Below are 24,512 nucleotides of genomic sequence, written 5' to 3' on the forward strand. Positions count from 1 at the left end.
TAAGACACCCATACCCAGAGAATAACAAGAAAAACTTTTATATTAGTTTCAGACCCAGGTCCTAGTCACTGGAATCCAGAGTCAAATATAGAGAACCAATTACATCCTGAAACCCTTTCCAAAAAAAAAAGTGGTGGTTCATACCTGTAAAGCTAGCTATTCAGGAGGCTGAGATCTGAGTGAGGATCAAGGTTCAAAGCCAGCCCAGGCACAACCCATCCCCAATTAACCTCTAGGAAATGGGAAGTGGGGCTTGGCTCAAGGGTGGGGCAGAGCCTTGAGATGAAGAGCTCAGGGACAAAACCCAGGCAAAAGCTCAGAATTCACACCCAGTATTACCTGGCCCATAACCATTTGGGGGGGGGGGGGTGAGGAGGGAGGAAATCCTGGGGTTTAAACTCTAGGCCTGACACTGAGCCTCTTTTTGCTGAAGGTTAGCACTCTTACCACTTGAACCACCAGTGCCACTCCCAGGGTTTTCTGGTGGTTAATTGGAGGTGAGACCCTACTGTGATGACATTATCCATGATGGTACCCTGAACCCCCAGAACTACCTCTCAGCTCAACTCCCCATTGAATGCTCAAGGTAGCCCAGAACCCCACAGTAAGATCTTTAAACACAATTCTGGAACAGAAGCTTTTTATTAGCATCTTTGTAAGTCAAAACTGCAGACAATGTAACATCCAAATATTGACATATTTTGACCTTCTGTACAGAAAATAACAAATATAACTCTAGCAGCAAGCCTCCCCCAAAGGTCTTCTCATTACATCCAAGTGCAACGAAGCACACCAACTGTTCTCCTTTTCCTCAGTGACCACTTCAAGTTTCCTTCAGTTTTTTTTTTTCTAGACATTAAGACTCTTGAGATCAGATAAACCTGTTCATTTCATTACTTCATTTCAGCACCAAACAGCAAGTGTTTTGTAGCCCCATCCAGGGACAGCACCACTGAAAGTTTACAAGACAGATGAATTCAGTCAAGTACTTGGTAACAGATATATAGCACCCAAGGAAGATAAAGAGCCTACAATAGCCACGCTTGATCTGATCACCACAAAAGACAGGAATTGTCCAACAGAGGTCAATACAGAAAGGAGGGGACCCTTCTGGCTATACAATATAAAAACCTTGAGAGCCCCAAGGCACAATGAAAAACACCATCAAACCTCAACCTTTGCTTACAATCTTTATTGAAGTTATACAAAAAGAATCCCCAAAGTGAAAAAATACATTATATACAAAAACACTTTCCCTTAGGAGGGAGCCTCTACTCCTGCTCTTAACTTGCAGTGCTCTCAGCTGTAGCTCCAGCATCTACTGTCCCCTCTGCAGCTGACCGGCCTTCAGGCTGAAAAACAAACAAGGAGCCTGGGCATAAGTGTTATTACAACATAAAATAGAAGAAATGTAGCCTGCTTCACTCCTTGCTCCAAATACTGAGCTCAGGGCCATTCTATATATATTTTTTGGGGGGGTGGGGGGGAGGAGAGTGAGCAGTGGGGCTTGAAATCGGGGCCTAGGCACTCTACCACTCTACCACTTGAGTCACAGCGCCACTTACGGTTCCCCAGGCTGGCTTTGAACTATAACCCTCAGATCTCAGCCTCCTGAGTAATTAGGATTACAGGCATGAGCCACTAGCGCCCAACTAAAAGGCGGCTTTTTTTTTTTTTTAAAGCCGGCAAAGCTATCACATGACAGGAAAGATCAAGCAGAAATGATGATTGGGTGCCTTCTCATTCATTAGAAGCTACCTGTGGTTCATAGGATTCATTTGTGAATGCATTCTTTATCCCATGACCCAACTATTCCTACCACACTTGAGCAATCCAAGCAGGCTCAAGGGGACCACGGCACTTGAGAGAACTGGCTTCCGGATCCTAAGAAGGCAAAAGGACAAGCCCTGCTTAACTGCCCACCTCTTCCTCCATGCCTTCCGAAACTTCACTTCCACTGGGGATAGCATCCCCACTGCCTCCATTCACCTCCGGCTCTTGTTTGGCTCTCTTTGCATCATCTTTCCGGGGGCTCTCTTCCTCTGGTTTTCTCTAAAGATATAATTGTGAAGGCTTCACATAGGTGCATGGTATTTTTAAAAGACAACTAATATAAACACATAATTCTGATGGCACCAATGTCCTGAACACTAGGTCTGTCAGCTCTCTATGTGTGTCATCCTAGTGACGGGGCAACTGTCAACCTGCACTCTAAAATACTGAATTAAAAGTGTTTCAACAGGGCAGTGGATGGGTGAGGAATAGCAATGTGAACTCCAATGGCAAGTGAGTGACTCCAATGAGAAAAAGAATGACTGAGTTATAGGCAGAGCTTCAAAGCAGGTTTAGGAGATCTTTTTTTAGACAGCGTAGCTACATACATCAGGATCATCTCATCTCAGACTTGCCAGCCTTGGGAAATTTGGTACCACCATATTTCTAAATGTTTGCCAAAGAAAAGCCAATCACTTCCTAAAATGTACTCCTCTGATCAATCATCGGCATGGGATTTTAAATCATCTACAAGAATGTCACTGCCCACTAGGGAGATGTTTATTATTTGAGAGTTCCTTGCCCTGCTGTAAGCTAGTGAAATACGGAGAAAAGACAAATGTCATACCTTCTTTCTGACAAGGTGGGAAATATCAGACACGCAATTTGATGAGGAGGCACCATCAGTTGGTTTTCTACTGGCAATCTGACAGGGAAAAAAAGGGAACATGTTGCTGGCAGTGTGTAAGCTATAAAAGCAGTAAGATACAAAACATCTCAATACCTACCGTGGAGACCGAAGAACTTCCTCCACTAGAAGTGAAACCTGAAGTAGAGCTCTCTACCTGTGAGAGATGACAAACCCAAGTAGGATCCAGGAATAACTAGCGCCGCCCCCCCCCTCCCACCACATTCTTCTGACAGGTATCTACCACCTAAACAGCTGACTTAAGACATGAAATTCATAGTATTTCCCCTTAGTTCTGCTTCTGGATCCTAAACTCAGGGGGTGGAAGGGGGGGGGCCGCTAGGCACTATCCTGAGGTTCTCATATGCAATGTAGGCAGGCACTCTGTCATTTGAGGTACAGTTCCACTTAGGGCTTTTCTAGTACTTTACTTAGTTGAGTCTCACAGACTTTTTTTATCTAGGTTGGCTTCAAACTGTGATCTTTAGGCCTGGGCCTCTTAAGTAGCTGAAATTATACCAATGAGCCACAAATGCCTGCATAGGAATAGGTATTTAAATGTACCGTCATGCCAGAAAGTTTTCTGACATCCTTGCAGGCAAAAGTGAAGACGTATAATTTAGTGTAAAAAGCTCACACTAGTCGGGAGTGGTGGCTCATGCCTGTAATCCTAGCTACTCAGGAGGCTGACATGTGAGGATCGTCCTTCAAAGCCAGCCGGGTAGGAAAGTCTGTAACACTCTTATCTCCAATTAACCACCGAAAAATCAGAAGTGGTGCTGTGTTCTATGTGATAGAACACTAGCCCTTGAGCAAAGGCACTTCAGGGACAGCATACAGGCCCCAAGTTCAAGCCCCACAACTGATCCCCCCAAATCCTCACATTAATCAGGCTGACCAAGACAGGGAAAAGTCTTGTAATCACACATGGAAAAGAACACAGAATTGAAACCCAAACAATCTGGTTTCAGAACAAATTCTCTAACCACTGTACTAATGCTTGATAGGAACATTAACATGAACCTCACATTCTGATCACTAACTCTCCCTGGAAACCAAGTCACAATGCAAGCCCTTAGCAAATGGAAGGAAGAAGAAACTAAACGAACCAGAGTAGCTTTCAGAGCTAATTCAGCAACATTCCCGCTACGCTGGGATTCCTTTGCATCTTCTATCTTCTCTCTAATTTCAGGTAGTAGTTCCTTCAGTTCCTCAATTTCTTTCTCATATTCAGTAAGTGATCCTTCAGCCTCCTTCATCTGCTCGTTTAGGACAGCTACAAAGAATAGGCCAGCAGAAACGATTATCACAAAAAGATCTTATTTTGTGTGTATGTGTTGATCCTGGCTTTAATTCAAGGCCCAGGTGCTAGCACTTTATTACTTGAGCCACAGCTCCACTCCCAGGTTTTTGTGATGAATTGGAGATGAGTCTCATGGACTTTCCTGTCCAGAATGGTCAGTCTCTGGATGGACAAGGATTATAGGGGTGAACTATCAGTACCTGACCCTTTCCCCTTTCTTCCTCCCCACAATCCCCCCCCCCCCCGGCTTAACCGGGTGGACCACTAGATTAAAGAAGATACTGCTCACCCATTCTCTTCTCAATAACTTCAATAGATTTACTGAACTGTGCCACTGCCTCGTCATATTGAGAGTTGTAGCCATACGCCAACCCCAGCTGGTAGTGAGTCTCTGCAAGTAGACGGTCATGGGCCTCCAGATACTGCTCCTGCAGGTTTAGGCAAGCCTGGAACTCCTCCACAGCTTGAGTATAATTTTCTAAGGAAGCAAGAAAGAATTTGACAGCAATTTCAAATTTCAGATAGTTGTCAGAAATGCACTCTCATTTTACATTTCGTTATCTCTGACTGCACAGAAAGACAAAATATAAGAATCCTACTAAATTCAGTGGTATGTTTGTTGTTTTTTGCCAGTCCTGGGGCTTGTACTCAGGGCCTAAGCACTGTCCTTGAGCTTTCTCACAAGGCTAGCACTCTGCCACTTGAACCACAGCACCACTTCCAGCCTTTTCTATATATGTGGTACAGAGGAGTTGAACCTGCGTCTTAGTTTATGCTAAGCAAGCACTCTACCACTAGGCCAAACTCCCAGCCCCTCAGGGAAGAACCCAGGTTCAATCCAACACTAAGAGAGACAAAGCAGACAAATGCCTAAGCTGAATACCATTGGCTACTTGAAGTTGGGATGATCGCAATTCAGGGCCAGCAGAGGTAACACATGAGATTCATGAGCTGGGCCTAGTTGTATCATCCTAGTTAGAACAAGAAGCCTAATGTAGCTGTTGAGGCACTTGGCCAAGATCTCATCTCAAAAATAACCAGTCAAAAACAAGGGCTGGGAGTGTGGCCTAGTGGTAACGTGCTTGCCTAGCATGCATGAAGCCCTGGGTTCAATTCCTTGGAACCACAGACAGAAAAAGCCAGAAGTGGAGCTGTGATTCAGGTGGCAAAGTGCTAGCTAGCCTTGAGCAAAAAGTGTGTAAGGACAGGGCCCAGGCCCTGAGTTCAAGCCCCCAGGATTGACAAAAACAACAAAAAACAAAACCCCTATTCCCCCCCAACCCCTCACCACAAGTTCATTGTTCTAGGGACTGCAGAGAACTCAAAACTATCTTTTGTTGTTGTTATTATTGCCAGTCCTGGGGCTTGAACTGAGGGTGTGGGCACTGTTCTTAAACATTCTTAAGGCTATCACTTTATCACTTGAGTCACAGCTCTACCTCCACTTCTGCACATGTGGTACCAAGGAACTAAATCTAGTACTTCGTGCATGCTATGCAAGCACTCTACCACTAAGCAACAGCCCCGGCCTTGCTATTATTTTTGAACTTATGATCTTCCCGCCTTAGTCTCCTGAGTGCCAGGAAACCTACTGTACTTATATGACCAGTCAAGTTGGCTTATAAATATTAAGCCATGCACAGTGGCTCATATCTGTAATCCTAGCTACTCAGGAGGTTGAGATCTGAGGATCATGGCTCAAAGCTAGCCTGGGAACTAAAGTCAATTAACCACTAGAAAATGGAAGTGGGGCTGTGGCTCAAGGGGTAGGGCAATAACTTTGAGCTGAAGAACTCAGGGACAGAGCCTAGGCCCAGAGTTCAAGCCCCATGACTGACTCCCTTAAAAAAAAAGAGAGATATTAGAGGGGAGGATGGGGACATTAGGAAGGTTAAAGGAGACAGTACAATGAGAAATACATTACCAGATTCAACACTAACTTCTCCAAGTTTAAGGTGTGCCTGTGCAGCATAAAGTTGGGCTTCTTTTGTGTCTTGTCTAAAAGAAGGGAAGCTCATTAGTGAAACCAACAACATACTACTACTTTCTACTTTCAATCACCGACTCAAAATCATGGCCTAGAAGCACCAAGAAGTTACCTTTTAAAAATGATCTTTGCTAAATCCAGCATATCCCAGGCAAGCTCTAGGTTCCCAATCTCCTCCTCTTCATTTTCCTGAAAAGAGAGAAAGCATTTGTATTAAGTTGGAGTATAAGCCAGTTAGTTATCTACTAAGGTTTCTAAATCAAGACATCACTTGTCAGTAAAATGAACTATATTACATTCTGTGAGAATGATAGATCTGTCCATTGTAAGATGAATAAAGGGTCTCTAAATAACCATGCCTATACTGGTAAACTATGGTCAGGTAAGGAATAAGGAAGCTGGGTGCCAAGGGCTCACACCTATAATCCTAGCTACTCAGGATGCTGAGAGCTGAGGATCACAGTTCAAAGCCAGCCCAAGCAGCAACATCTGTGAGACTCTTATTTCCAATATACTGAGAAAAAGCTGGAAGTTGTACTGCGGCTCAAGTGGTAGAGCACCAGCTTTCAGCAAAAGAAGCCCAAGGACAGGGCCAGGAGTTTGGCCTAGTGGTAGAGTGCTTGCCTAGCATGCACCAAGACCGGGGTTGGATTCCTTGGTACCACATGCACAGGGGGAAAAAAAAAACAAAAACAAAAAACAAAAAAAAACCTGGAAGTAGTGCTGAAGCTTGAATGGTAGAGCTCTAGCTTTGAGAAAGTCTAAGGACAGTGCTCAGGCCCTGAGCTCAAGCCCAAGACTGGCAAAAAAAAAAAAAAAAAACAGGGACATAATATAAAGAATAGGCCTAGAAGACTAACAAGCCTCAGGACTAAAAAACCAAACCAGAAAGAAGGTAGGGTTGGGGGGGGGGGGGGGGACTCAAGTAGCAGATTCTGTCCTCTTAAGTGTAAGCCACCTTAATTTCAAAGACCAGTACTACCCCCAGCACACACAAGATACTAGATGATTAATAACTTACTTTGTTTTCAACAACAGATTCACTTGGTGTTTCTTCAGACTTGTCGTTCTCTTTGTCCTCCTCTTCTGAACCTTCAGTTTCTATAAGCAAAAATTTCTCATTATTGAGACTGTAACTAGCAGTATCTTCTGACTAGTCAGAATCTATTAAATACCTGTCATCCTACATTCTTATATTGGACAGACTAGATCATCAGTTAACATATAATCTAAGTACAACAATTTAACTCAAATCTTACCTAGACTCACATAGTTCAGACCTTCAGAGATTTAAAACAGCACTTTTCTTGTAAAGTTAACCCGGCATTCAAAATAAGACTGGTTAGAAGCCTCACCGTTTTGGCCAAAACCTAGCTAGAGAAAGGTCTTAGGAACTATTTCTGGATCTTACTAAAAAGTACTAGGAAGCTGGGCATGGTAGTTCATGCCTGTAATCCTAGCTACTAAGGAGGTTGAGATCTGAGGATCAAAGCCAGACAGGGCACAAAAGGACTCGAGATTCCTATCTCCAATTAACCTCCAGAAAACAGGAAGTGGGGCTTGGCTCAAGGTTAGGACAGTAGCCTTGAGCTAAAGAGTTCAGGGACAGTGTCCAAGCCAAGTCAAGCCCACCAAAAAGAAAGGAAGAAAGAAAGGGAGGGAACGAGGGAGGGAGGGAGAGAAGGAAGGAAGGAAAAAGTACTGGGAAATTATAATTATTAAATTATGCTATTCCATTCAGAATAAAAACGTTCAAAAGACTAGGTTTCTCCCAACAGACCTTGGGAGGAAAAAAACAAAAACCAAGTAACCACTCGCCCCATACACATAGTCCTTATCAATTTTCACCAATGAGCATGTCAAAGATTCCAGCCAGCACTTTGAATAGTTGCTTTAAATGGCTCTATTTAAACTTACAGCCATATCAAAACCTTCTTTACCATCTTGATATAATTTTTATTTTATGATAAGTATCTTTCTATGCTGCCCAAAATGACCGCAAACTCCTGGGCTCAGTGACCTCCTCCCTCAGCGTCTAAAGTATTGTTACAATGCCTAGTTAAGTCATTCTAATAGCAAAAGACCTCAAACACTATTCTTAGTATGATCATTTACTATGGAAATTAGGCTTTAAGAGCCACACTATATAGTTTATCTGTGAATTGACAATGCTTCATGATGGGAACAGGCAGGGAAAATTCATATGCATTACAACTTACTAGCACAAACTAAAGCACTCTGAGCTACTTACAAATCACAGCCTAACTAAACTAGTGTGCGTATCCTATTTTGTCAAGAGATTCACTTTTTATTTTTGGCTATGTCAGTGTTTTTGAAATATAGTTGCCATATAACTATATTTGGGGGGGGGTAGTTAGTCATGGGACTTAAACTCTGGGCGTGGGCACTGCCCTGAGCTCTTCAGCTCAAGCCTAGTGCTCGACCACTTGAGCCACAGCACCACTTTTGGTTTTCTGATGATTAACTGCAGAGTCTCATGGATGATGCCCAGGTTGGCTTTGAACTGCAATCTTCAGATCTTAGACCCCTGAATAGCTAGGATTACAGGCATGAGCACCTAACTATAAGTGTAGTTGGGACTATATAAAGGCTTATTAACTATCCTGTTTTTACCAGAATATCTTAACACTGAAGTAGTCCTATTTGTCAGAATATCCAAAGTACTTCACTAAGAAATTAATTGAAAAGTAGTAGTGCAGGGTGGCTTACGTCTGTAATTTTAATTTCTCAGGAGGCTGAAATGTGAGGATCTCAATTCAAAGCCAGCCCAGGCACAAAAGGACCTGAGACTCTTATCTCCAATTAACCTCTAGAAAACGGGCAGTGGGGCTTGGCTCCAGTGTAGCCTTGAGCTGAAGAGCTCAGGGACAGCGCCTAGGCAGAGTTCAGCCCTATGACCCACACATACACACACACAAAAGGAAATTTTGCATATAACGTATTCTAAGGGCCATGAAGTCTAAGGCCCACAACTGACAAACTTCAGGCATATTTACTAGCCAAATTAAGACAAGTTATTTAATCTCTCATTTATTTGCAAATGAGAATTTGCAGTCAAAAAACAGTATGGTGTCTACCTGCCACATAACAACTTAAAATGTTACTTTATAGGGCTGAAGGTATGGGTCAGTGGTAGAACACTTAGCAGATTTCAAGCCCTAGGTTGGAGTCTAGCACTACACAAAAGCAAAAGTAAAAAGACATCAGTTTTTCAAAAAATGAAAAATTCAATTCTGTGTTTTATCCTTAAAATCTTAAAAAGGAATAATGAAAGGTCCAATGGTGCTGCCATTTAGTAAATTTACTTCTAGTTAATTGCATGTGTGCTGGCTGAAATACAGAGACCTGCACATAGGTCAAAGTTCACCAGAATGCTCTACAAGAATATATGATGGATCTTTAAATATCTGCAATTTAAGAAAACTACTGAAGTAGGCACGCAATTACACAGAACAAATTAGCTTAACAGACCAACAGTTATTAATGCCAGTGTTAGATGAACCTTATATACAGTAGAATCCTCAACTGACAGCACAACTCAAGTCAGACATGCCAGTGTGAAGGCTTATATACATACAAAAATGTGAATTCCAATCATGATTAGACCAATGACACTACACAACACACCCACATGTTAGGACATTCTAAGTAACAACAATAACAAAATAAAAACAGTCTAGCAGCCAAAGCAAACACGAAATGGAGGTGAGGAGGAAAGAGCAGAAAGAGACCCAGAAACTTGGCTAAATTTTCTCTGGTTCCTTTTGGAGAAAGGAGGTTGTTCACTTATTGTGTATAAGCCTCTAAACATTCCTAAAAGACTAAGGCAGATATGGCACCAAGCTGGCCACTCTCATTTACATGGCATGCCTGGCTCAAGTGTACCGATTCAGCAGATTCTACTGCACTGTTTTATTTCCTAATGCAAGGAACCCATGCGAACAGTAAATTTAAAAATCCAGAGGCATGCAAGTTAACATCCATTCAGCATTCTCTGCCAGCCTAGCCCCACTTACTTCCCTTCCCCACATATGCCACCAACCCTCTACCCAATCCTTCCCTTTATTGGCTAGAACGATTCAAGTTAAAGATATAACTAGCCAAGTTTCAAAAATCAGACCTATTTTGCAGTTAGTAAAAGCATTAGTTTATAGGCCAGCTAAAGACTTGCTTTTAAACTTCTTAAACTATCCCCGTTTTCATTTAGCCTTCTCCTAATCCATAGGCAGACGGAAAATCCTGAATGGAAGACTGACTTTGTCCATGATTAGTCAATCAAATCCAGAATATACTCCACCCACTGCAACTCTTGTGTGTCCCAGTTACCTTCACCCTCTTTCATCTGTTCTTCGCTCTCTTGCGCCTCTTCATTAGCAGCTACCTTAATTTTGTCTTCAGATGCTGTCTCAGCAGCCCTCTGGGCTACCTTGGTCTCAACCCCATCTCCAGCTGCCTCAGCCTCTTCTATAGGCAGCTTAGTTTCCTCCTGGCTTAGAGCAAGTTCTCCCCTGACTTCCTGTAGACCTGAGCCATCTTTTGTGTCTGCACAAGTCTGTGATTCAATAGGAGTCTCAACTCCTGAAGCTGACAGTCCATTGACTGTAGCATCCTCAGAGAGAGCTGTGGACTGCTCTGGCTTCTCAGAGACTTCTGATCCGGCCTCTGCAGCCTCTGATGTCACCACGGGTGACTCTTCAACAGAAGGCATTTCTTGCCCTCCCTGTTCCTCAAAAACAGCCTTTCCTGGTTCATTTTTAGAGGCAGCTACCTGTTCCTTTAGTTCATCCCCACCCACATCCACTGGCTCCACTGCTGGGTCTACAGGCTGTGCTTCCACCTCCACTGCAGAGCTTTGCTTTTCTACAGTCAAAACAGACTGCTCTTCTGAAGCTTCTTTTGGCTTCTCCTCTATGTTAACAATTACCTCTCCCTGCTTCTCCTGACCTTTTTCTTTGTACTCTTCATTTTGGACATCAGTTCCAGAAACTGATTTTCCTTCCTCAGTATCTGGTATCTCCTGTTCTGGCTTCCCAAAAGTGACCTCAGCTTCATTCCGTCCTTCTGGCGCTGTTGCTCCTTTTGCCTCATCAGAGTTTTCAGTTAAATCATTCGAAGTCGATTCAACTTTTTCCTGTAGCTTCTCTGTAGGCTCACTTATATCCATATCTTCTCTTTCACCCTTCTGCACTTCACTCTCCTGTTCTGTACCAATTTCAGGCTTTGACAGAGAATTGCCTTCTGTTTTTTTGGTTTCTTCCTTTTCTCCCATGGCGTCATAAACCTGTTCTCTCAACTCGTCCCTCGCTTCCTCTACATGGTTAAGGAATATGAAGCATAAACATGTCTTCGAGTTTAATAATTAAAGCAATAATGAAACTAAAAATACATTCTTTAAACCCTCAAGTGGCCTGGTTTTAAGTTTTAGTAAGCATCTTAAAATTTACCTGACCCCTTGAGACAAGCAAAAAATTCTAGCTAGCAAATCAAGTTCTTCCAAAAGAAACCTATACTGCTCCATCCAGGTAACTATACCGAGCATTCTGATGACCAATTAGGTTAACAGATGCAAAGCTTTTTATTCTGATTTGTAAAACTATACTAGCCAAACTTAACTTACAAAATACTTAAAATTTTCTTAGACACAAAAATATGTAAAAGGGCTCCAAAGTCACTATTATTAAAACAACTTGCGTTACACAAATTGTTTTAAAATGTTTGTATCAGAATAAAAAACAATCATCTTAATGCTTAAAGTACCAATTTAAATAACTAGTTTTTAAATTTAGTTGTCCTCTTACAGAAGCCTGCTACCCCCCACTAGTCTCTAATAGATATAAGCATCAGCACAGCATCTTAAGAATAACCAGCCAAGCCAGGGCAAGCATAGCCCAATATATTTATTGATCACTGCATAAAAGGAATGTGTCATGTCACATCTCTAGAATGTAACACACAACTTCACATACCATCTACGTTATCATTATTTTCCACCAGAGACTCATCCTCTGTTTTTTCTCCTTCTTCCTCTTCTACATGTACACCTTCTAAGGCATTTCCCAGGACACCATTTTCTAACCTAGGAGAATAAGAGAAGCAAACAAACAAGACCCTAACAATGTATTCTAAGAAAGGACAACTGAGCAGTCAAGTAATGAAATACAAACCAATGCAGTTGTAAAATAAAACTTAAAAACTACTAAATTAAGGCCAGTGGTTTATACTTGTAATCATAGCTACTCAAGAAGCTGAGATCCAAGGATCGCATTTCAAAGCCATCACAGGCAGAAACTCCCCATAAGACTCATCACCAATTAACCACAAGAAAAACTAGAAGTGGAGCTGTAGGTTCTAAACCATAAAATGCTAGCCTTGAGTGAAAGAATCAAGAGACAACACCTAGGCCAAGCTCAAGGCCTGTGATCAACAAAAATAAAGAAATAAAAGCTACAAGACCAAAAGAAATATGCATATCACTCATCCAGCCATTATAACATGTTAATAAATTCTGCAAGAGTAGAAACTTGCTAAATGCTAGTAGCTCATGCTTATAATTCTAGTTAGGAGGCTAAGATCTGAAGATCACAGAAGCCAACCCAGGCAGGGAAGTTAATGAGACAAAAGATTAGTTAGGGACAGAGCCAAGTCCCCGAGCTCAAGCCCCAACCTTGACAGCTATAAGCAACCTTAACAGTAATAAGACTACATAGACAACTAGTTTACATATTTTCTACTGTTGCTACTTATTTCTAATTGTCCACCATTTGTTTTTGAGGCTAGGGTTTGAACCCAGGGCCTAATACACATGAAAACAAGCATTCTACTACTAATCAGCTACTTCATTAGCCCTTGATTCCTTTTGTTGAACCTTTTGCTTGAACTCAAGGCCTGGGCACTGTCCCTGAGCTCTTCAGCTCAAGGCTAGTGCTCTATCACTTTGAGCCACTACCCTACTTCAGGTTTTTGGGTGGTTAATTGGAGTCTCAGACTTTCCTAACGGGGCTGGTTTTGAACAGCTATCCTCAGATCTCAAGACTCCTGATTAGGTAGAATTACAGGTGAGCCACCAGCATCTGGTCTAGTAAAAAATATTAACAAATATATCTCAAATTTTACTGTTGTTATTAGTAAGGGGTTGTACAAAAGGGTTACCATTTTATAAGTAGGTAATGAGTACAATTCTTTTATCTTTTTTGATAATCCTGGGGCTTGAACTCAGGCATAAGCACTGCCCCTGAGCTTCTTTTACTCAAGGTTAGCATTCTATTACTTGAACCACAGTGCCACTTACGGCCATTTCTGTTTATGTGGTACTAAGGAATGCAACTCAGGGTTTCATGCATGGTAGGCAAACACTCTACCAGTAAGCCACATTCCCAGTTCTGATCAAAGTCCCAATTTTTAAAGACATATAAAGTATTCTTACTTATATTCAAGTTAGAAGGACATACCTGGCCAACTCCAAAAGTGATTTCCCATAGAAAAAGAAAGCTTCTCCACACTCATTAGCTGTTTCTCCATACTTCTTACCTCTAAAAAGAGAATAACCATCTAAACACATTAAATGCATATTAACAAATTATGAAGTTAATGTCAAACATTTCCCAACTATACATATTCTTAACAGACATCAATTTGCTAGAGATATCTAAGTACATATTACTTAGTTATACACTACTAAGTTATATATAACACCGTATATATGCTAGGAACCTAGATGAGAACTACAAGAACCATATGGGTGCCGATGGTTCACACTCACAAACCTAGCTATGAGGTGGGTAAGACCTGAGGATCACAGTTTGAAGCCAGCTTAAGTCTGGGAGACTTTTTTTTTTTTTTTGGGGGGGGGGGGGTCATGTGGCTTGAACTCTGGGCCTGGGCGCTGTCCTTGAGCTGAAGAGCCTCAACCCCACTTCCGGTTTTCTAGGCATTGTCCCTGAACTCTTCAGCTCAAAGCTACCGACCTAACACTGGAGCCTCAGCCCCACTTCCGGTTGTCTAGTGGTTAATTGGAGATAAGAGTCTCAGGGACTGCTGGGTGCAGTGGCTCATGCCTGTAATCCTAGCTCCTCAGGAGGCTGAGATCTGAAGATCAAGATTCAACACCAGGCCTGGCACAAAAAGGGCCTGAGACTCTTATCTCCAATTAACCTCTAGAAGATGGCAAGTGGGACTTGGCTCAAGGGTAGGGTAGTAGCCTTAAGCTGAAGAGCTCAAGGACAGTGCCCAGCTCAAATTCAAGCCCATGACCCATCAAAAAAAAAAAAAAAAAAAAAAAAAAGAGTCTCAGGGACTTTATTCCCCGGACTGGCTTTGAACTACAATCACCCTATCTCAAACCCCCAGAGTAGCTAGGATTACAGGCATGAGCCACCTCATCTGGCATTCTGAGGCTCTTACCTGTAATTAATCACTTAAAAATGGAAGTCTGGGAATGGCTTAGTGCTTGCCTAATATGCATGACCCTGGTTCGATTCCTCAATATCACAAAAACTAATACCATGAAGTAGCACTGCGGCATAAGTGGTAAAATGCTAGTCTTGAGCAAAAGGTCAGGGACAGTGCCAAGGCCCTGAGTTCAAGCTCTATGACTGGCAAAAAAGAAATTAAGAAAAAAAAAAAGCACAGTTGTACTTCAAAGTGGGCTAGAGCAATAGTCTTGGACACAAGAGCTCAAGGATAGCACACAGGCTGAGTTCAAGCCCAATAATAACAACCAAAAAAGCCCCATAGTATTTATTAAGAGCACAATCTCAAGCCAGGTGCTGGAGACTCACACATGTAACCCTAGCTACTCAAGGGGCTGAGATCTGAGGACTGCCATTCAAAGATAGCCCAGGCAGAAAAATCTCCATGAGGCTCTTATATTCAATTAGCCACTCAAAAATCAGAAATAGCTCTATGGCTCAAGGTAAGACAGAGACCTCAGGGACGATGCTCAAGGCCAGGCCCTGAGTTCAAGCCCCAAAACTGGCAAAAAAAACACAAAAATCAATAAAGTGGAGCCATGGCTCAAAGTAAGAATAGGGATAATGACTAGGACCTAAGTTCAAGCCTTGAGACTTACCCAAAATAATAGTAAGAATCTTTAGAAAGCACACCTGGCCAAGTCTGGCCTAATGGTAGACTGCTTACCTAGCATACACAAAAAAGACCCAGAATCGGGCCAGGAGTTTGGCCTAGTGGTAGAGTGCCTGCCTAGCATGCACAAAGACCTGGGTTCGATTCCTCGGAACCACATACATAGGAAAAAAAAAAAAAAAAAAAGCTGGAAGTGGCGCTGAGGCTCAAATGGTAGAGCTCAAGCCTTGAGAAAGTCCAAGGACAGTGCTCAGGCCCTGAGCTCAAGCCCAGGACTGGCGCCAAAAAAAAAGACCCAGAATCGATTCCTCGGTACCACATACATAGAAAAGGCAGAAGTGGGGGCGGGGAGTGTGGCCTAGTGGTAGAGTGCTTGCCTAGCATGCACAATGACCCAGGTTCGATTCTTCAGTACCATATATATACAAAAAGCTGGAAATAGTGCTGGGCTCAAGTGGTAGAGCTCTAGACTTGAGAAAGCTCATGGACAGTACCCAGGCCCTGAATTCACTCCCCAAAACTAGGGGGCTAGGGAGGGAAGAAGCACAGCTAGGTGCCTGTGGGTCACACCTATAATCTTAGCTATACAGGAGTCTGAGACCTGAGGATTGTTTCAAAGCCAGCCCAGGCATGGAAATCCTTGAGCTGAAGAGCTCAGAGGCAGTGCCCAGACCCAGAGTTCAAACCCCATGGCTGAAAAAACCAAAAGCACAAGTCTCTGAAGCCTGCCTCAAATTCTTGCTTGTTGTGCAATTTAATAATCTCAGTGCCTTAGTTTTCTTATTTTATTTTGTTTTTGGTCATTTGTAGGCTTGAACTCTGGGCCCAGGCATTGTCCCAAAGCTCTTCAGTGCAAGATAGCACCTTACCATTTTCTGATGGTTAACCGGAGATAAGAATCTCATGAACTTTCCAGGCTCTTTCTCTTAGCCCTTCGAAGTAGCTAAGATTACAGATGTGAGCCAGTGTGCAGCTTATGTTATTATATATTTTTTATTGTAATTATTAGAAATGTTACATTATATTCACCAGATAGATGGTGCATTACTTCACAAACATTGATACCCTTTCTCATGTCTTGGTCCCCATTTCCCTCCCCCCCAGCTTATGTTATTTTTAATTTGATTTTTATTATTATACAGGTGACGAATGATAGGGCTATAGTTACGTAAGTCAGGTAAAGTATATTTCCCTTTGGACAATGTCACCCCTTGCTTTATTTTCTCCCTCCCATCCCACCCACAAATTCTACAGTTCCATTTTTATCAAGGAGTCTAATGAGCATCACTGATTCCTTTATTCATCCTCTGTCCCTCCTTAACATGTAGTACTTACAGAAGACTAGCTGCTTCCTGGAATGCATTGACAGCTGCTGGAATATCCCCCATCACTAGATGTTTCTGTCCTAATCCCAATAATTTCTTAGCCTCACAATCCACATCCAAACTGCAAGAAAAAGATTCTATTTTAGTGTAAAATAATGCTTACATGATACTTGGTAAACATGTACATTTAGTCTAATATCTTAATTTTTCAAATTGCCAGACTACTCAGACCAAACGAACACACTTACCATTAAAAAAAAAAAATCAAAATAAATCTCAAAGGTAACATTCTGAAAGGCCTCACAAGATTTTTAAGTCTATCTACTCCATAGACTATATTACATGTGCTAATTAGTCAACAAAAGGAATCATGAAGGATTTATAAATTCATCCAAATAAGGCAATCCAAGTAAGCAAATGTGTTATGAATGCATCCAAGTGCACTGAGGTTGGGAAATATACTTTGGTAAACAGGGCAAAACACAGCGATCTCCAACTAGATACAATGGGGGTATTGGCATGAAGAAAGAATTTAGGTCAAACAAGACAAAATAAGAGTACAAGATAAATTCACACAAGCCCCAGGACTGGCAAAAATAAATAAATAAATAAAAATAAAAAACAAGGTAGGCTAAGCACTGAGCAATCAAGCCAGCCAAAATTAAGGCCCCTGGGTTTCGACCCTAGTATCTCAGAAAAAGAGGAGAAGGAGGATAAGCAAATTGAGCTGTGTGTCAATGGCTCATGTCTGTAATCTTAGCTATTTAGGAAGCCAAGGATTAAGGTTTAGAACCAGAAGAGACAGACAGATCTTAAGAGACCCTATATCTAATTAGCAAAATGCCAAAAGTTTGGCTCAAGTGGTAGCTATAAGAAAACAATGTGAAGCTAGACCCAGTGGCTCAAGCCTCTAATCCTAGCTACTCTGGAGGCTGAAATTTGAGGTTCAAAGCCAGCCAGGGCACAAAAAAAATCTGAGACTCTTATCTCCAATTAACCTCTAGAAAATAGGAAGTGGAGCTTGGTTTAAGGCTAGGGCAGTAGTAGCCATGAGCTGAAGAGCCCAGGTCCAGGGTCCCAGCCCTATATGACCCCTTCTCCCCCAAAAAAAGAAAAAAAAAAAAATGTGCGTCCAAATTCAAACCCTTGAAGAGGAGAAAATACTTAATTCATAGTTCAACAGCCACATAAGTATTTTCCCTAGAACCAACTATTATATCTACTTCAATATGCTGAAGGATTTTATCCATCACTCCTATTTTATCAACAAAATATCACAAAGCCAAGGAACTTAGATTTAGTACTAGGGCTCTTACTCCAAGTTCCATCATGGGTATTCTTCCTAAATAAAAGAACAGCTAGTGTACTAGTAGGTGCTACTTCTTTCAATTATGCTGCTTCCATAGTATTAATGTCAAGTTAGTGATCTCACTAAACCTTTCAAAGAGAATATGAAACCCTAGCATATACAAAAATCTTTTGAAGCATAGAAGGCATAAGCACAATGGTAAGAGTGAGGGCTCGGATTCAATCCACAGTGAAATAAATATATGAACCAACTATCAAGTTATTTCAAGTTATGATGCTTAGTTTATATCTCAGATATAAATTAATAGTACTGTGCAAATAATTTTACCTCTCCACTCTATCTGCAGAGGTAGAAGGAGCAGGAGCATCTTCAATTCTATACAATGAAAAAAAGGAGAAAGAAAAGTAAAACACGGAGGCAATTTAAAACCTGGACATTCGTAAAAATATAAAGGAACAAATAAGAAGCCATCAATTCTTTTTTTTTTTTTTTGGTCAGTTATAGGGTTTGAGCTCTTCAGCTCAAGGCTACCACCTTACCCCTGAAACCATAGCCCCACTTCCAGTTTTAAGAATCTCAGGGACTTTAGTGCCTAGGTTATCTTTGAACCTTGATCTTCAGCTCTCAGCTTCCTGAGTAGCTAAGATTAGCTACAGACTTGAGTGCCTGGGCATGAGCAACCACGCCTGGCTAGAAGGTATGAATTCTTAAGATACCAACATGAATCAAGTGCTATAGATTTCACATGTTACTATTTAATGCTTACCCATTCTAATACGCAGAGCTGAAAATACCCAGCAACTTCACAGCTAAAGTACAACTTAAAAGGCAGTGCAGTGCTTTGAGTTGTAGTCAAGTAAACAGACTATCAAACCTAGAAGGGCCTAGATCACTATTTATACAAATGTTCAAGATCTTTTTGTGTGACAGTACTAAAGGACTTACTATATCCCTAACCCTCAAATTTATTCATGTATTCTGACTAGTCTATCACAGAACTTCTCAAACTATAATGGTTGAAGAACTAGGCTCCTTTTTTTTTTTTTTTTTTTTGCCAGTCCTGGGCTTGAGCTCAGGGCCTGAGCACTGTCCTTGGACTTTCTCAAGGCTAGAGCTCTACCACTTGAGCCTCAGCACCACTTCCAGCTTTTTTTTTCTATATGTGGTACCAAGGAATCGAACCCGGGTCTTCATGCATGCTAGGCAAGCACTTTAACCACTAGGCCAAACTCCTGGCCCCAGAACTAGGTTCCTTTAAATTTCAAATTTTAGTTACCTTGATGTAGAGTGCTTGCCTAGCATGCATGAACACCGGAGTACCAAATACATAGAAAAAAGCCAAAATGGTTCTATGGCTCAGAAAGCCCAAGAACAGTGTTCAGGCCCTGAGTTCAAGCCCCAGGACTGGCAAAAAAAAGAAAGAAAAAAACACACAGTCAGTGGCTCATGTAATCTTAGATACTTCATAGGCTGAGAATGTGAAGACCACATTTTAAAGACAGTCCTGGCAAAGACACAAGACTTGATTTAACAGAAAGAAACTGAAGGCATGCCTCATGCAGTAGAGCCCCATCACTGGCATACATACCAATTTTTTTATATGTAAAAGGTGAGGCCAGAAGCTGGTGGCTCCCACCTGTAATCCAAGCTACTCAGGAGGCTGAGATCTGAGGATGACAGTTCAAAGCCAGCCTGGGCACAAAAGTCCATGAGACTCTAATCTCCAATTAACCTTGAGGGGAAAAAGAAAGTGGTACTGTGGCTAAAAGGGCAGTAGCCTTGAGCTAAAGAGTTCAAGGATAACCCAGAGATCAAACCCCAAGACTGAAATAAATAAATAAATGTGAGGCGAACATCAACTTTTACAGCTAGCCATGATGGAAATACCAGATTAATGCTTTCACCTCAAACTACAAAAACAGCCAAAATACATGAAATATATTTTTAAATGCTGAAGTGGACAGTGATACAAGAAAAAAAAAAGGTAGATGATGCCAGTTTATTGCCTTTAGTAAACTGTTGGATGAGTATATTAAACATTCTCATGAATCTGAAGAGACACATTGGGGTTTGAGCAGGCCAACAAGGTAGCCAGAATAAAAGACAAACTGCAGGATTTGGTGAAGTGTTAATCAGTTACTTAAGGTAGGGCTCTGAAGCATGGGCGCTGTCCCTGAGCTCTTCAGCTCAAGGCTACTGCCCTACCCCTTGAGCCACAGCCAGTTCTCATGGACTTTAGTGTCTGGGTTAGCTTTGAATGGCAATCCTCAGATCTCAGCCTCCAGAGTAACTAGGATTTAGAGATGAGCCACCACACCCAGCTAAATAAAACTTTTGACAAGAACATCCAAGTCAGCCAGGAACATGACATAATGAATGCTCACCTAGCATACATGAAGCCTGGGTTAGATTTCTCAGTACTACATACAGAGAAAAAGCTGGAAGTGGCTGGGCATGGTGGCTCACCCCTGTAATCCTATCTACTCATGAGGCTAAGATCTGAGGATCAAGGTTCAAAGTCAGCCAGACCATGAGACTCTTATCTCCAATTAACCACTAGGAAATGACAAGGGGGGCTGTGGCTCAAGGGGTAGGGTGGTAGCCTTGAGCTGAAGAGCTCAGGAACAGCGCCCAGGCCCAGAGTTCAAGCCCCATCACCCACAGACAGGAAGGAAGGAAGGAAGGAAGGAAGGAAGGAAGGAAGGAAGGAAGGAAGGAAGGAAAAAGAAAGAGGGCCAGGAGTTTGACCTAGTGGTAGAGTGCTTGCCTAGCACGCACAAAGACCCGGGTTCGATTCCTCGGTACCACATACATAGCAAACAGCCAGAAGTGGTGCTGTGGTTCAAGTGGTAAAGCTCTAGCCTTGAGAAAATCCAGGGACAGTGCTCAGGCCCTGAGCCCAAGCCCAGGACTGGCAAAAAAAAAGAAAAAGAGAAGGAAGGAAGGAAGGAAGGAAGGAAGGAAGGAAGGAAGGAAGGAAGGAAGGAAGGAAAAAGAAAGAACTGGAAGTGGTGCTGTGGTTCAGGTGGCAGAGTACTAGCCTTGAGCAAAAAGTGTCCATGCCCCAGAACTGGCAAAAAAAAACCAAAAAGTGTTGCTTTACCAATCAGAACCAATGATCATTCCAAATTTATCTTACAAAACTTAAAAGTAGGGGCGGGGAGCATGGCCTACAGGTAGAGTGCTTGCCTAGCAAGCATGAAGCCTTGGGTTTGATTCCTTAGTACCACATAAACAGAAAAAGCAGTAAGTGGTGCTGTGGCTCAAGTGGCAAAGCCCTAGCCTTGAGCAAAAGAAGCTCAGGGACAGTGCCCAGGCCCTAAATTTAAGGCTCCAAGACTGGCACACACACAAAAAAAGGTGGGGCTAGGAGTTTAGCTTAGTGTTAGAGTGCTTGTCTAGCATGGAGGAAGGCCCAGGTTCCATTCCTCAGGACCATACACATAGAAATAAGCCAGTAGTAGTACTGTGGTAGAGCTCTTGTCTTAGAGAAAGCACAAAGACAGTGCTCAGGCACTGAGTTCTAGGCCCAGGACTAGCCCCCCCACCCTCCCCCCAAAAAAACTGGGCCTGGTAGCTCTGGCTTATACTCCTAGTTACTCAGGAGGCTGAAATCTGAGGATCGCAGTTTAAAGCCAGCCGGGGCACTAAAAGTCCATGAGACTATTAGCTTCAATTAACCACTAGAAAACTGAAAGTGGTGCTGTAGCTCCAGGGCTGTAGCCTGGAGCTAAAGAGCTCAAGGACAGTGCCCAGGTCTAGAATTCAAGCCCCACAATCCACACAAAAATAAAACTTCCACTTACATTTATACTTACACACTTTTTTCATTTTAAACAGCATCTTGTTGAGTTGGCCTCAATACATTCCCTTGCCTCAGCCTATACTTCCATACTAGTATGTTCACACAAAATGGCCATAGATAGGCTTTAATAAGTGTTTATAGCACCTGCCCGGTATATATGCAAAGCCTCAAGTTAGATCCCCAGCAGTGACTTTTTTGGGGGGTGGGCACCAGTTCTGGGGCTTCAATTCAGGGCCTGGACACGGCTCTTCAGCTTTCTCAAGGCTAGCACTCTACTAGTGCTACCCCACAGTGCTACCCCAATTCTGGCCTTCTCTGTGTATGCAGTACCAAGAAATTGAATCCAGTTTTGTGCATGTCAGGTAAGCACTCTATCACTAGGCCACATTCCTGACCTTTTTTTATTTTTGTGGGTCATGGGGCTTGAACTCTGGACCTGGGTACTGTTCCAGAGCTTTTCAACTGAAAGCTACTGTCCTACCCCTTGAGCCACAGCCCCACTTCCCGTTTTCTAGCGATTAGAGATGAGTCTCAAGGTCTTTTAGTGTTTAGATTCTCACATTCTTTAGTGTCCAGGTTGGCTTTGAACCACAACTCTCAGATCTCAGCCTCCTGAGTAGCTACGATTACAGATGTGAGCCACCAGGCCCAGCACTAGGCTTTTTAAACACTAACAATTGCCCAAACCTGTAGCACTGGTTACTTGAGAGAGATTAGGGGTTCAATCTTCAAGGACAGCCCTGGCATAAAATTTCTGAGACTCCATCTGGGAGTGGTAGTGAAGGCCAGCTATGAGGAAGGGAAGCACGATGGGTAGATTCAGTGTCATCACCTTTTCATTGATAGATACCCATAGAAAAAAGCCGGAAGTGGTGCTGAAGCTCAAGTGGTAGAGCTCTAGCTTTGAGAAAGTCCAAGGACAGTGCTCAGGCCCTGAGCTCAAGCCCAGGACTGGCAAAAATAAATAAACAAATAAAAAATCGAGAAGTGAGACTTGGCTCAAGGGAAGGGCACAGTAGCCTTAAACTGAAGAGCTCAGGGACAGTGCCCAGGCCATGTTCAAGCCCCATGACCCACCAAAAAGAAAAAAAGCCAAAAGTGGTGCTATGGCTCAAAGTCTAGCCTTGAGAAAGGAGAAAGCCCAAGGACAGTGCTCAGTCCCTGAGTTCAAGCCCCAGGACTGGCCAATCTACTCTAGTCTCATGAAATCAAGAGGAATACGGAAATTCTGAAATTGAAACTTAGGTCCTCAAATGATCCTGAAGATGGTTTGACAATCATTTGGTTTTCATGAATCCATTAGGAAAACAACCCAAAATGTGGTAAGGCAAGCAAAGGCTAAGAAATTCAGCTAACTAAATATAATGTGTAACATCAAGTGGAGGCTAAATCTTAAGACAGATTTTTTTTTTTAAAGCCACTGACTTAGTGGTAGTGCTTGCCTAAAACGCACAAAGCCTTAGGTTCAATTCCTCAGCACCAGATAAACAGAAAAAGCCAGAAGTGGCGCTGTGGCTCAAGTGGTAGAGTTCTAGCCTTGAGCAAAAAGTTCAGGGACAGGGCCAGGAGTTTGGCTTAGTGGTAAAGTGCTTGCCTGGCATGAACGAAGACACAGCTTCGATTCCTTGGTACCGCATACATAGAAGTGGTGCTGTAGCTCATTAAGGAAAGACCAAGGACAGTTCTCAGGCCCTGAGTTCAAATCCCAGGACTGGCAAAAAAAAAAGTCAGGATTGAGTAGACTTGTTGCACCGAAAATCGAACTTGTATCCAAGAATAGGAGTGTTTCTATACACTTTCTGGAAAAAAAAAAAAAAAGCAGGGTCTGGGTGACAACGTGCCTTTCAAAGCAATTATACCCTCTTCTCTTCGGGATCTTAATAATCCTGCCTGTACTTATCCGATTCACCCAGAAAAACACGGCTGACAAGTGGAAGGAGTTCCTCGCAGCGCTGACTGAATACGCTCCGGGTTCGGATAAAGTCTCCCTGAAGGAACCAAGTTTAAGGGCCACCTTGTCTAAGGAACCACGATGCTTCCAGCACGAGCGAGAACCTAAAGCGAGGAGGGAGGCGGCGGGAAAACAACCTCACCGCGCCCCCCGCGGCGGAAATCCACCAAACAATGGAGTTTTCCCGCCTCCTCGAGGTCCCGCCCCCGGCTCTCCACCGGCGGCGGGGAAGCCGACGCTCGAGCGCGGAGCCCCGCCCACACGGGCGCTCCGGTCCAGCCTCCGTCCTCGTGCAGTTTTTTTTTTTGGCGCCAAATCTGTTGATTATATTCCCTGTTCTTCTAGGGACTTGCAGAGGAGGACCACGCTACGAGTGTGGTGACATTCGGGATGTCAAGACAGGTCGGCACGCCAGGGCCCCGCCTCCCGCACTGGAAGACCCGGGCCCGGGAAAGGAAGCACCGAGAGAGGGGTAGACGATGGAGACAGCCGCCGCTGCCCCCGGCAAGATGGCGGCCGCAGAATGCGGGGCAGGGGGCGCCAGCCGCCCGCAGGAACCGCTAGTGCGCGGGCTTTCTGGGAGAGAGGCTTCTCCGCCGGTCAGGCCTCCCCGGGCATCGCCAGTGACTTACCCGGCGGCAGCCCTCCCACCACCGAGCTACCCTTCCCTCATCGCTCCAGCCCTCCAGCCCTCCCGGACTAGCCCGTGTCTCTAAGCCCGCCACAGCCCCGCTTACTTGTCTGCGGAAACCGGCTCCGCGGCGATAGCAGCAGTGGCGGTGGACTCCGTGGCCATCGTTCCCCTGAGGTGGTGGAACGCTGAGCTGGATAAAGCCTGTGAGGAAACCAGGAAATCCGAGGCACAGGGACCACTTCGGGAAACAAAAAATGGCAGATTGGAGACCCCGCGCGCCGGGGGCCCTCTTATATACTCCAGCTTTGGTCCCGCCCATCCGCTTCCGGATCCTCCCCCTCGGATTTAAAGGGACAGGACTCTACCCCCGCCTTTTCTAGCCCAAGGACACCTCCCACCCTCGTCACGTTAGTGCC

General features: G+C 43.4%; 1 protein-coding gene across 3 annotated transcripts; it reads right to left on the reverse strand.

The window, feature by feature from the left end:
- Positions 1–623: 623 nt before the first annotated feature.
- On the reverse strand, positions 624–24,371 carry Nasp (nuclear autoantigenic sperm protein). Of its 3 annotated transcripts, XM_090334952.1 has the most exons (16): positions 24,200–24,274; positions 23,106–23,222; positions 18,034–18,081; positions 16,408–16,518; positions 13,440–13,520; positions 11,958–12,067; positions 10,318–11,301; positions 6,992–7,071; positions 6,083–6,159; positions 5,908–5,981; positions 4,273–4,461; positions 3,790–3,956; positions 2,781–2,837; positions 2,621–2,698; positions 1,924–2,052; positions 624–1,352 (listed from the first exon to the last, which is right to left on the reverse strand). In XM_090334952.1, the coding sequence occupies exons 2-16, from the start codon at positions 23,171–23,173 to the stop codon at positions 1,284–1,286; spliced, it is 2,322 nt and encodes a 773-aa protein (XP_090191078.1). In that variant the 5' UTR covers positions 23,174–23,222; positions 24,200–24,274; the 3' UTR covers positions 624–1,283. The 3 variants fall into 3 exon arrangements, with proteins under 3 accessions (XP_090191078.1, XP_090191079.1, XP_090191080.1); XM_090334953.1 differs by lacking the exon at positions 23,106–23,222 and having other exon boundaries at positions 24,200–24,371; XM_090334954.1 differs by lacking the exons at positions 10,318–11,301; positions 23,106–23,222 and having other exon boundaries at positions 24,200–24,349.
- Positions 24,372–24,512: the final 141 nt, after the last annotated feature.

This window comes from Megascapheus bottae, chromosome 6, assembly GCF_031878675.1.
Source record: "Megascapheus bottae isolate mThoBot1 chromosome 6, mThoBot2.hap1, whole genome shotgun sequence".
In the NCBI taxonomy this organism is placed as follows: Eukaryota; Metazoa; Chordata; class Mammalia; order Rodentia; family Geomyidae; genus Megascapheus; species Megascapheus bottae.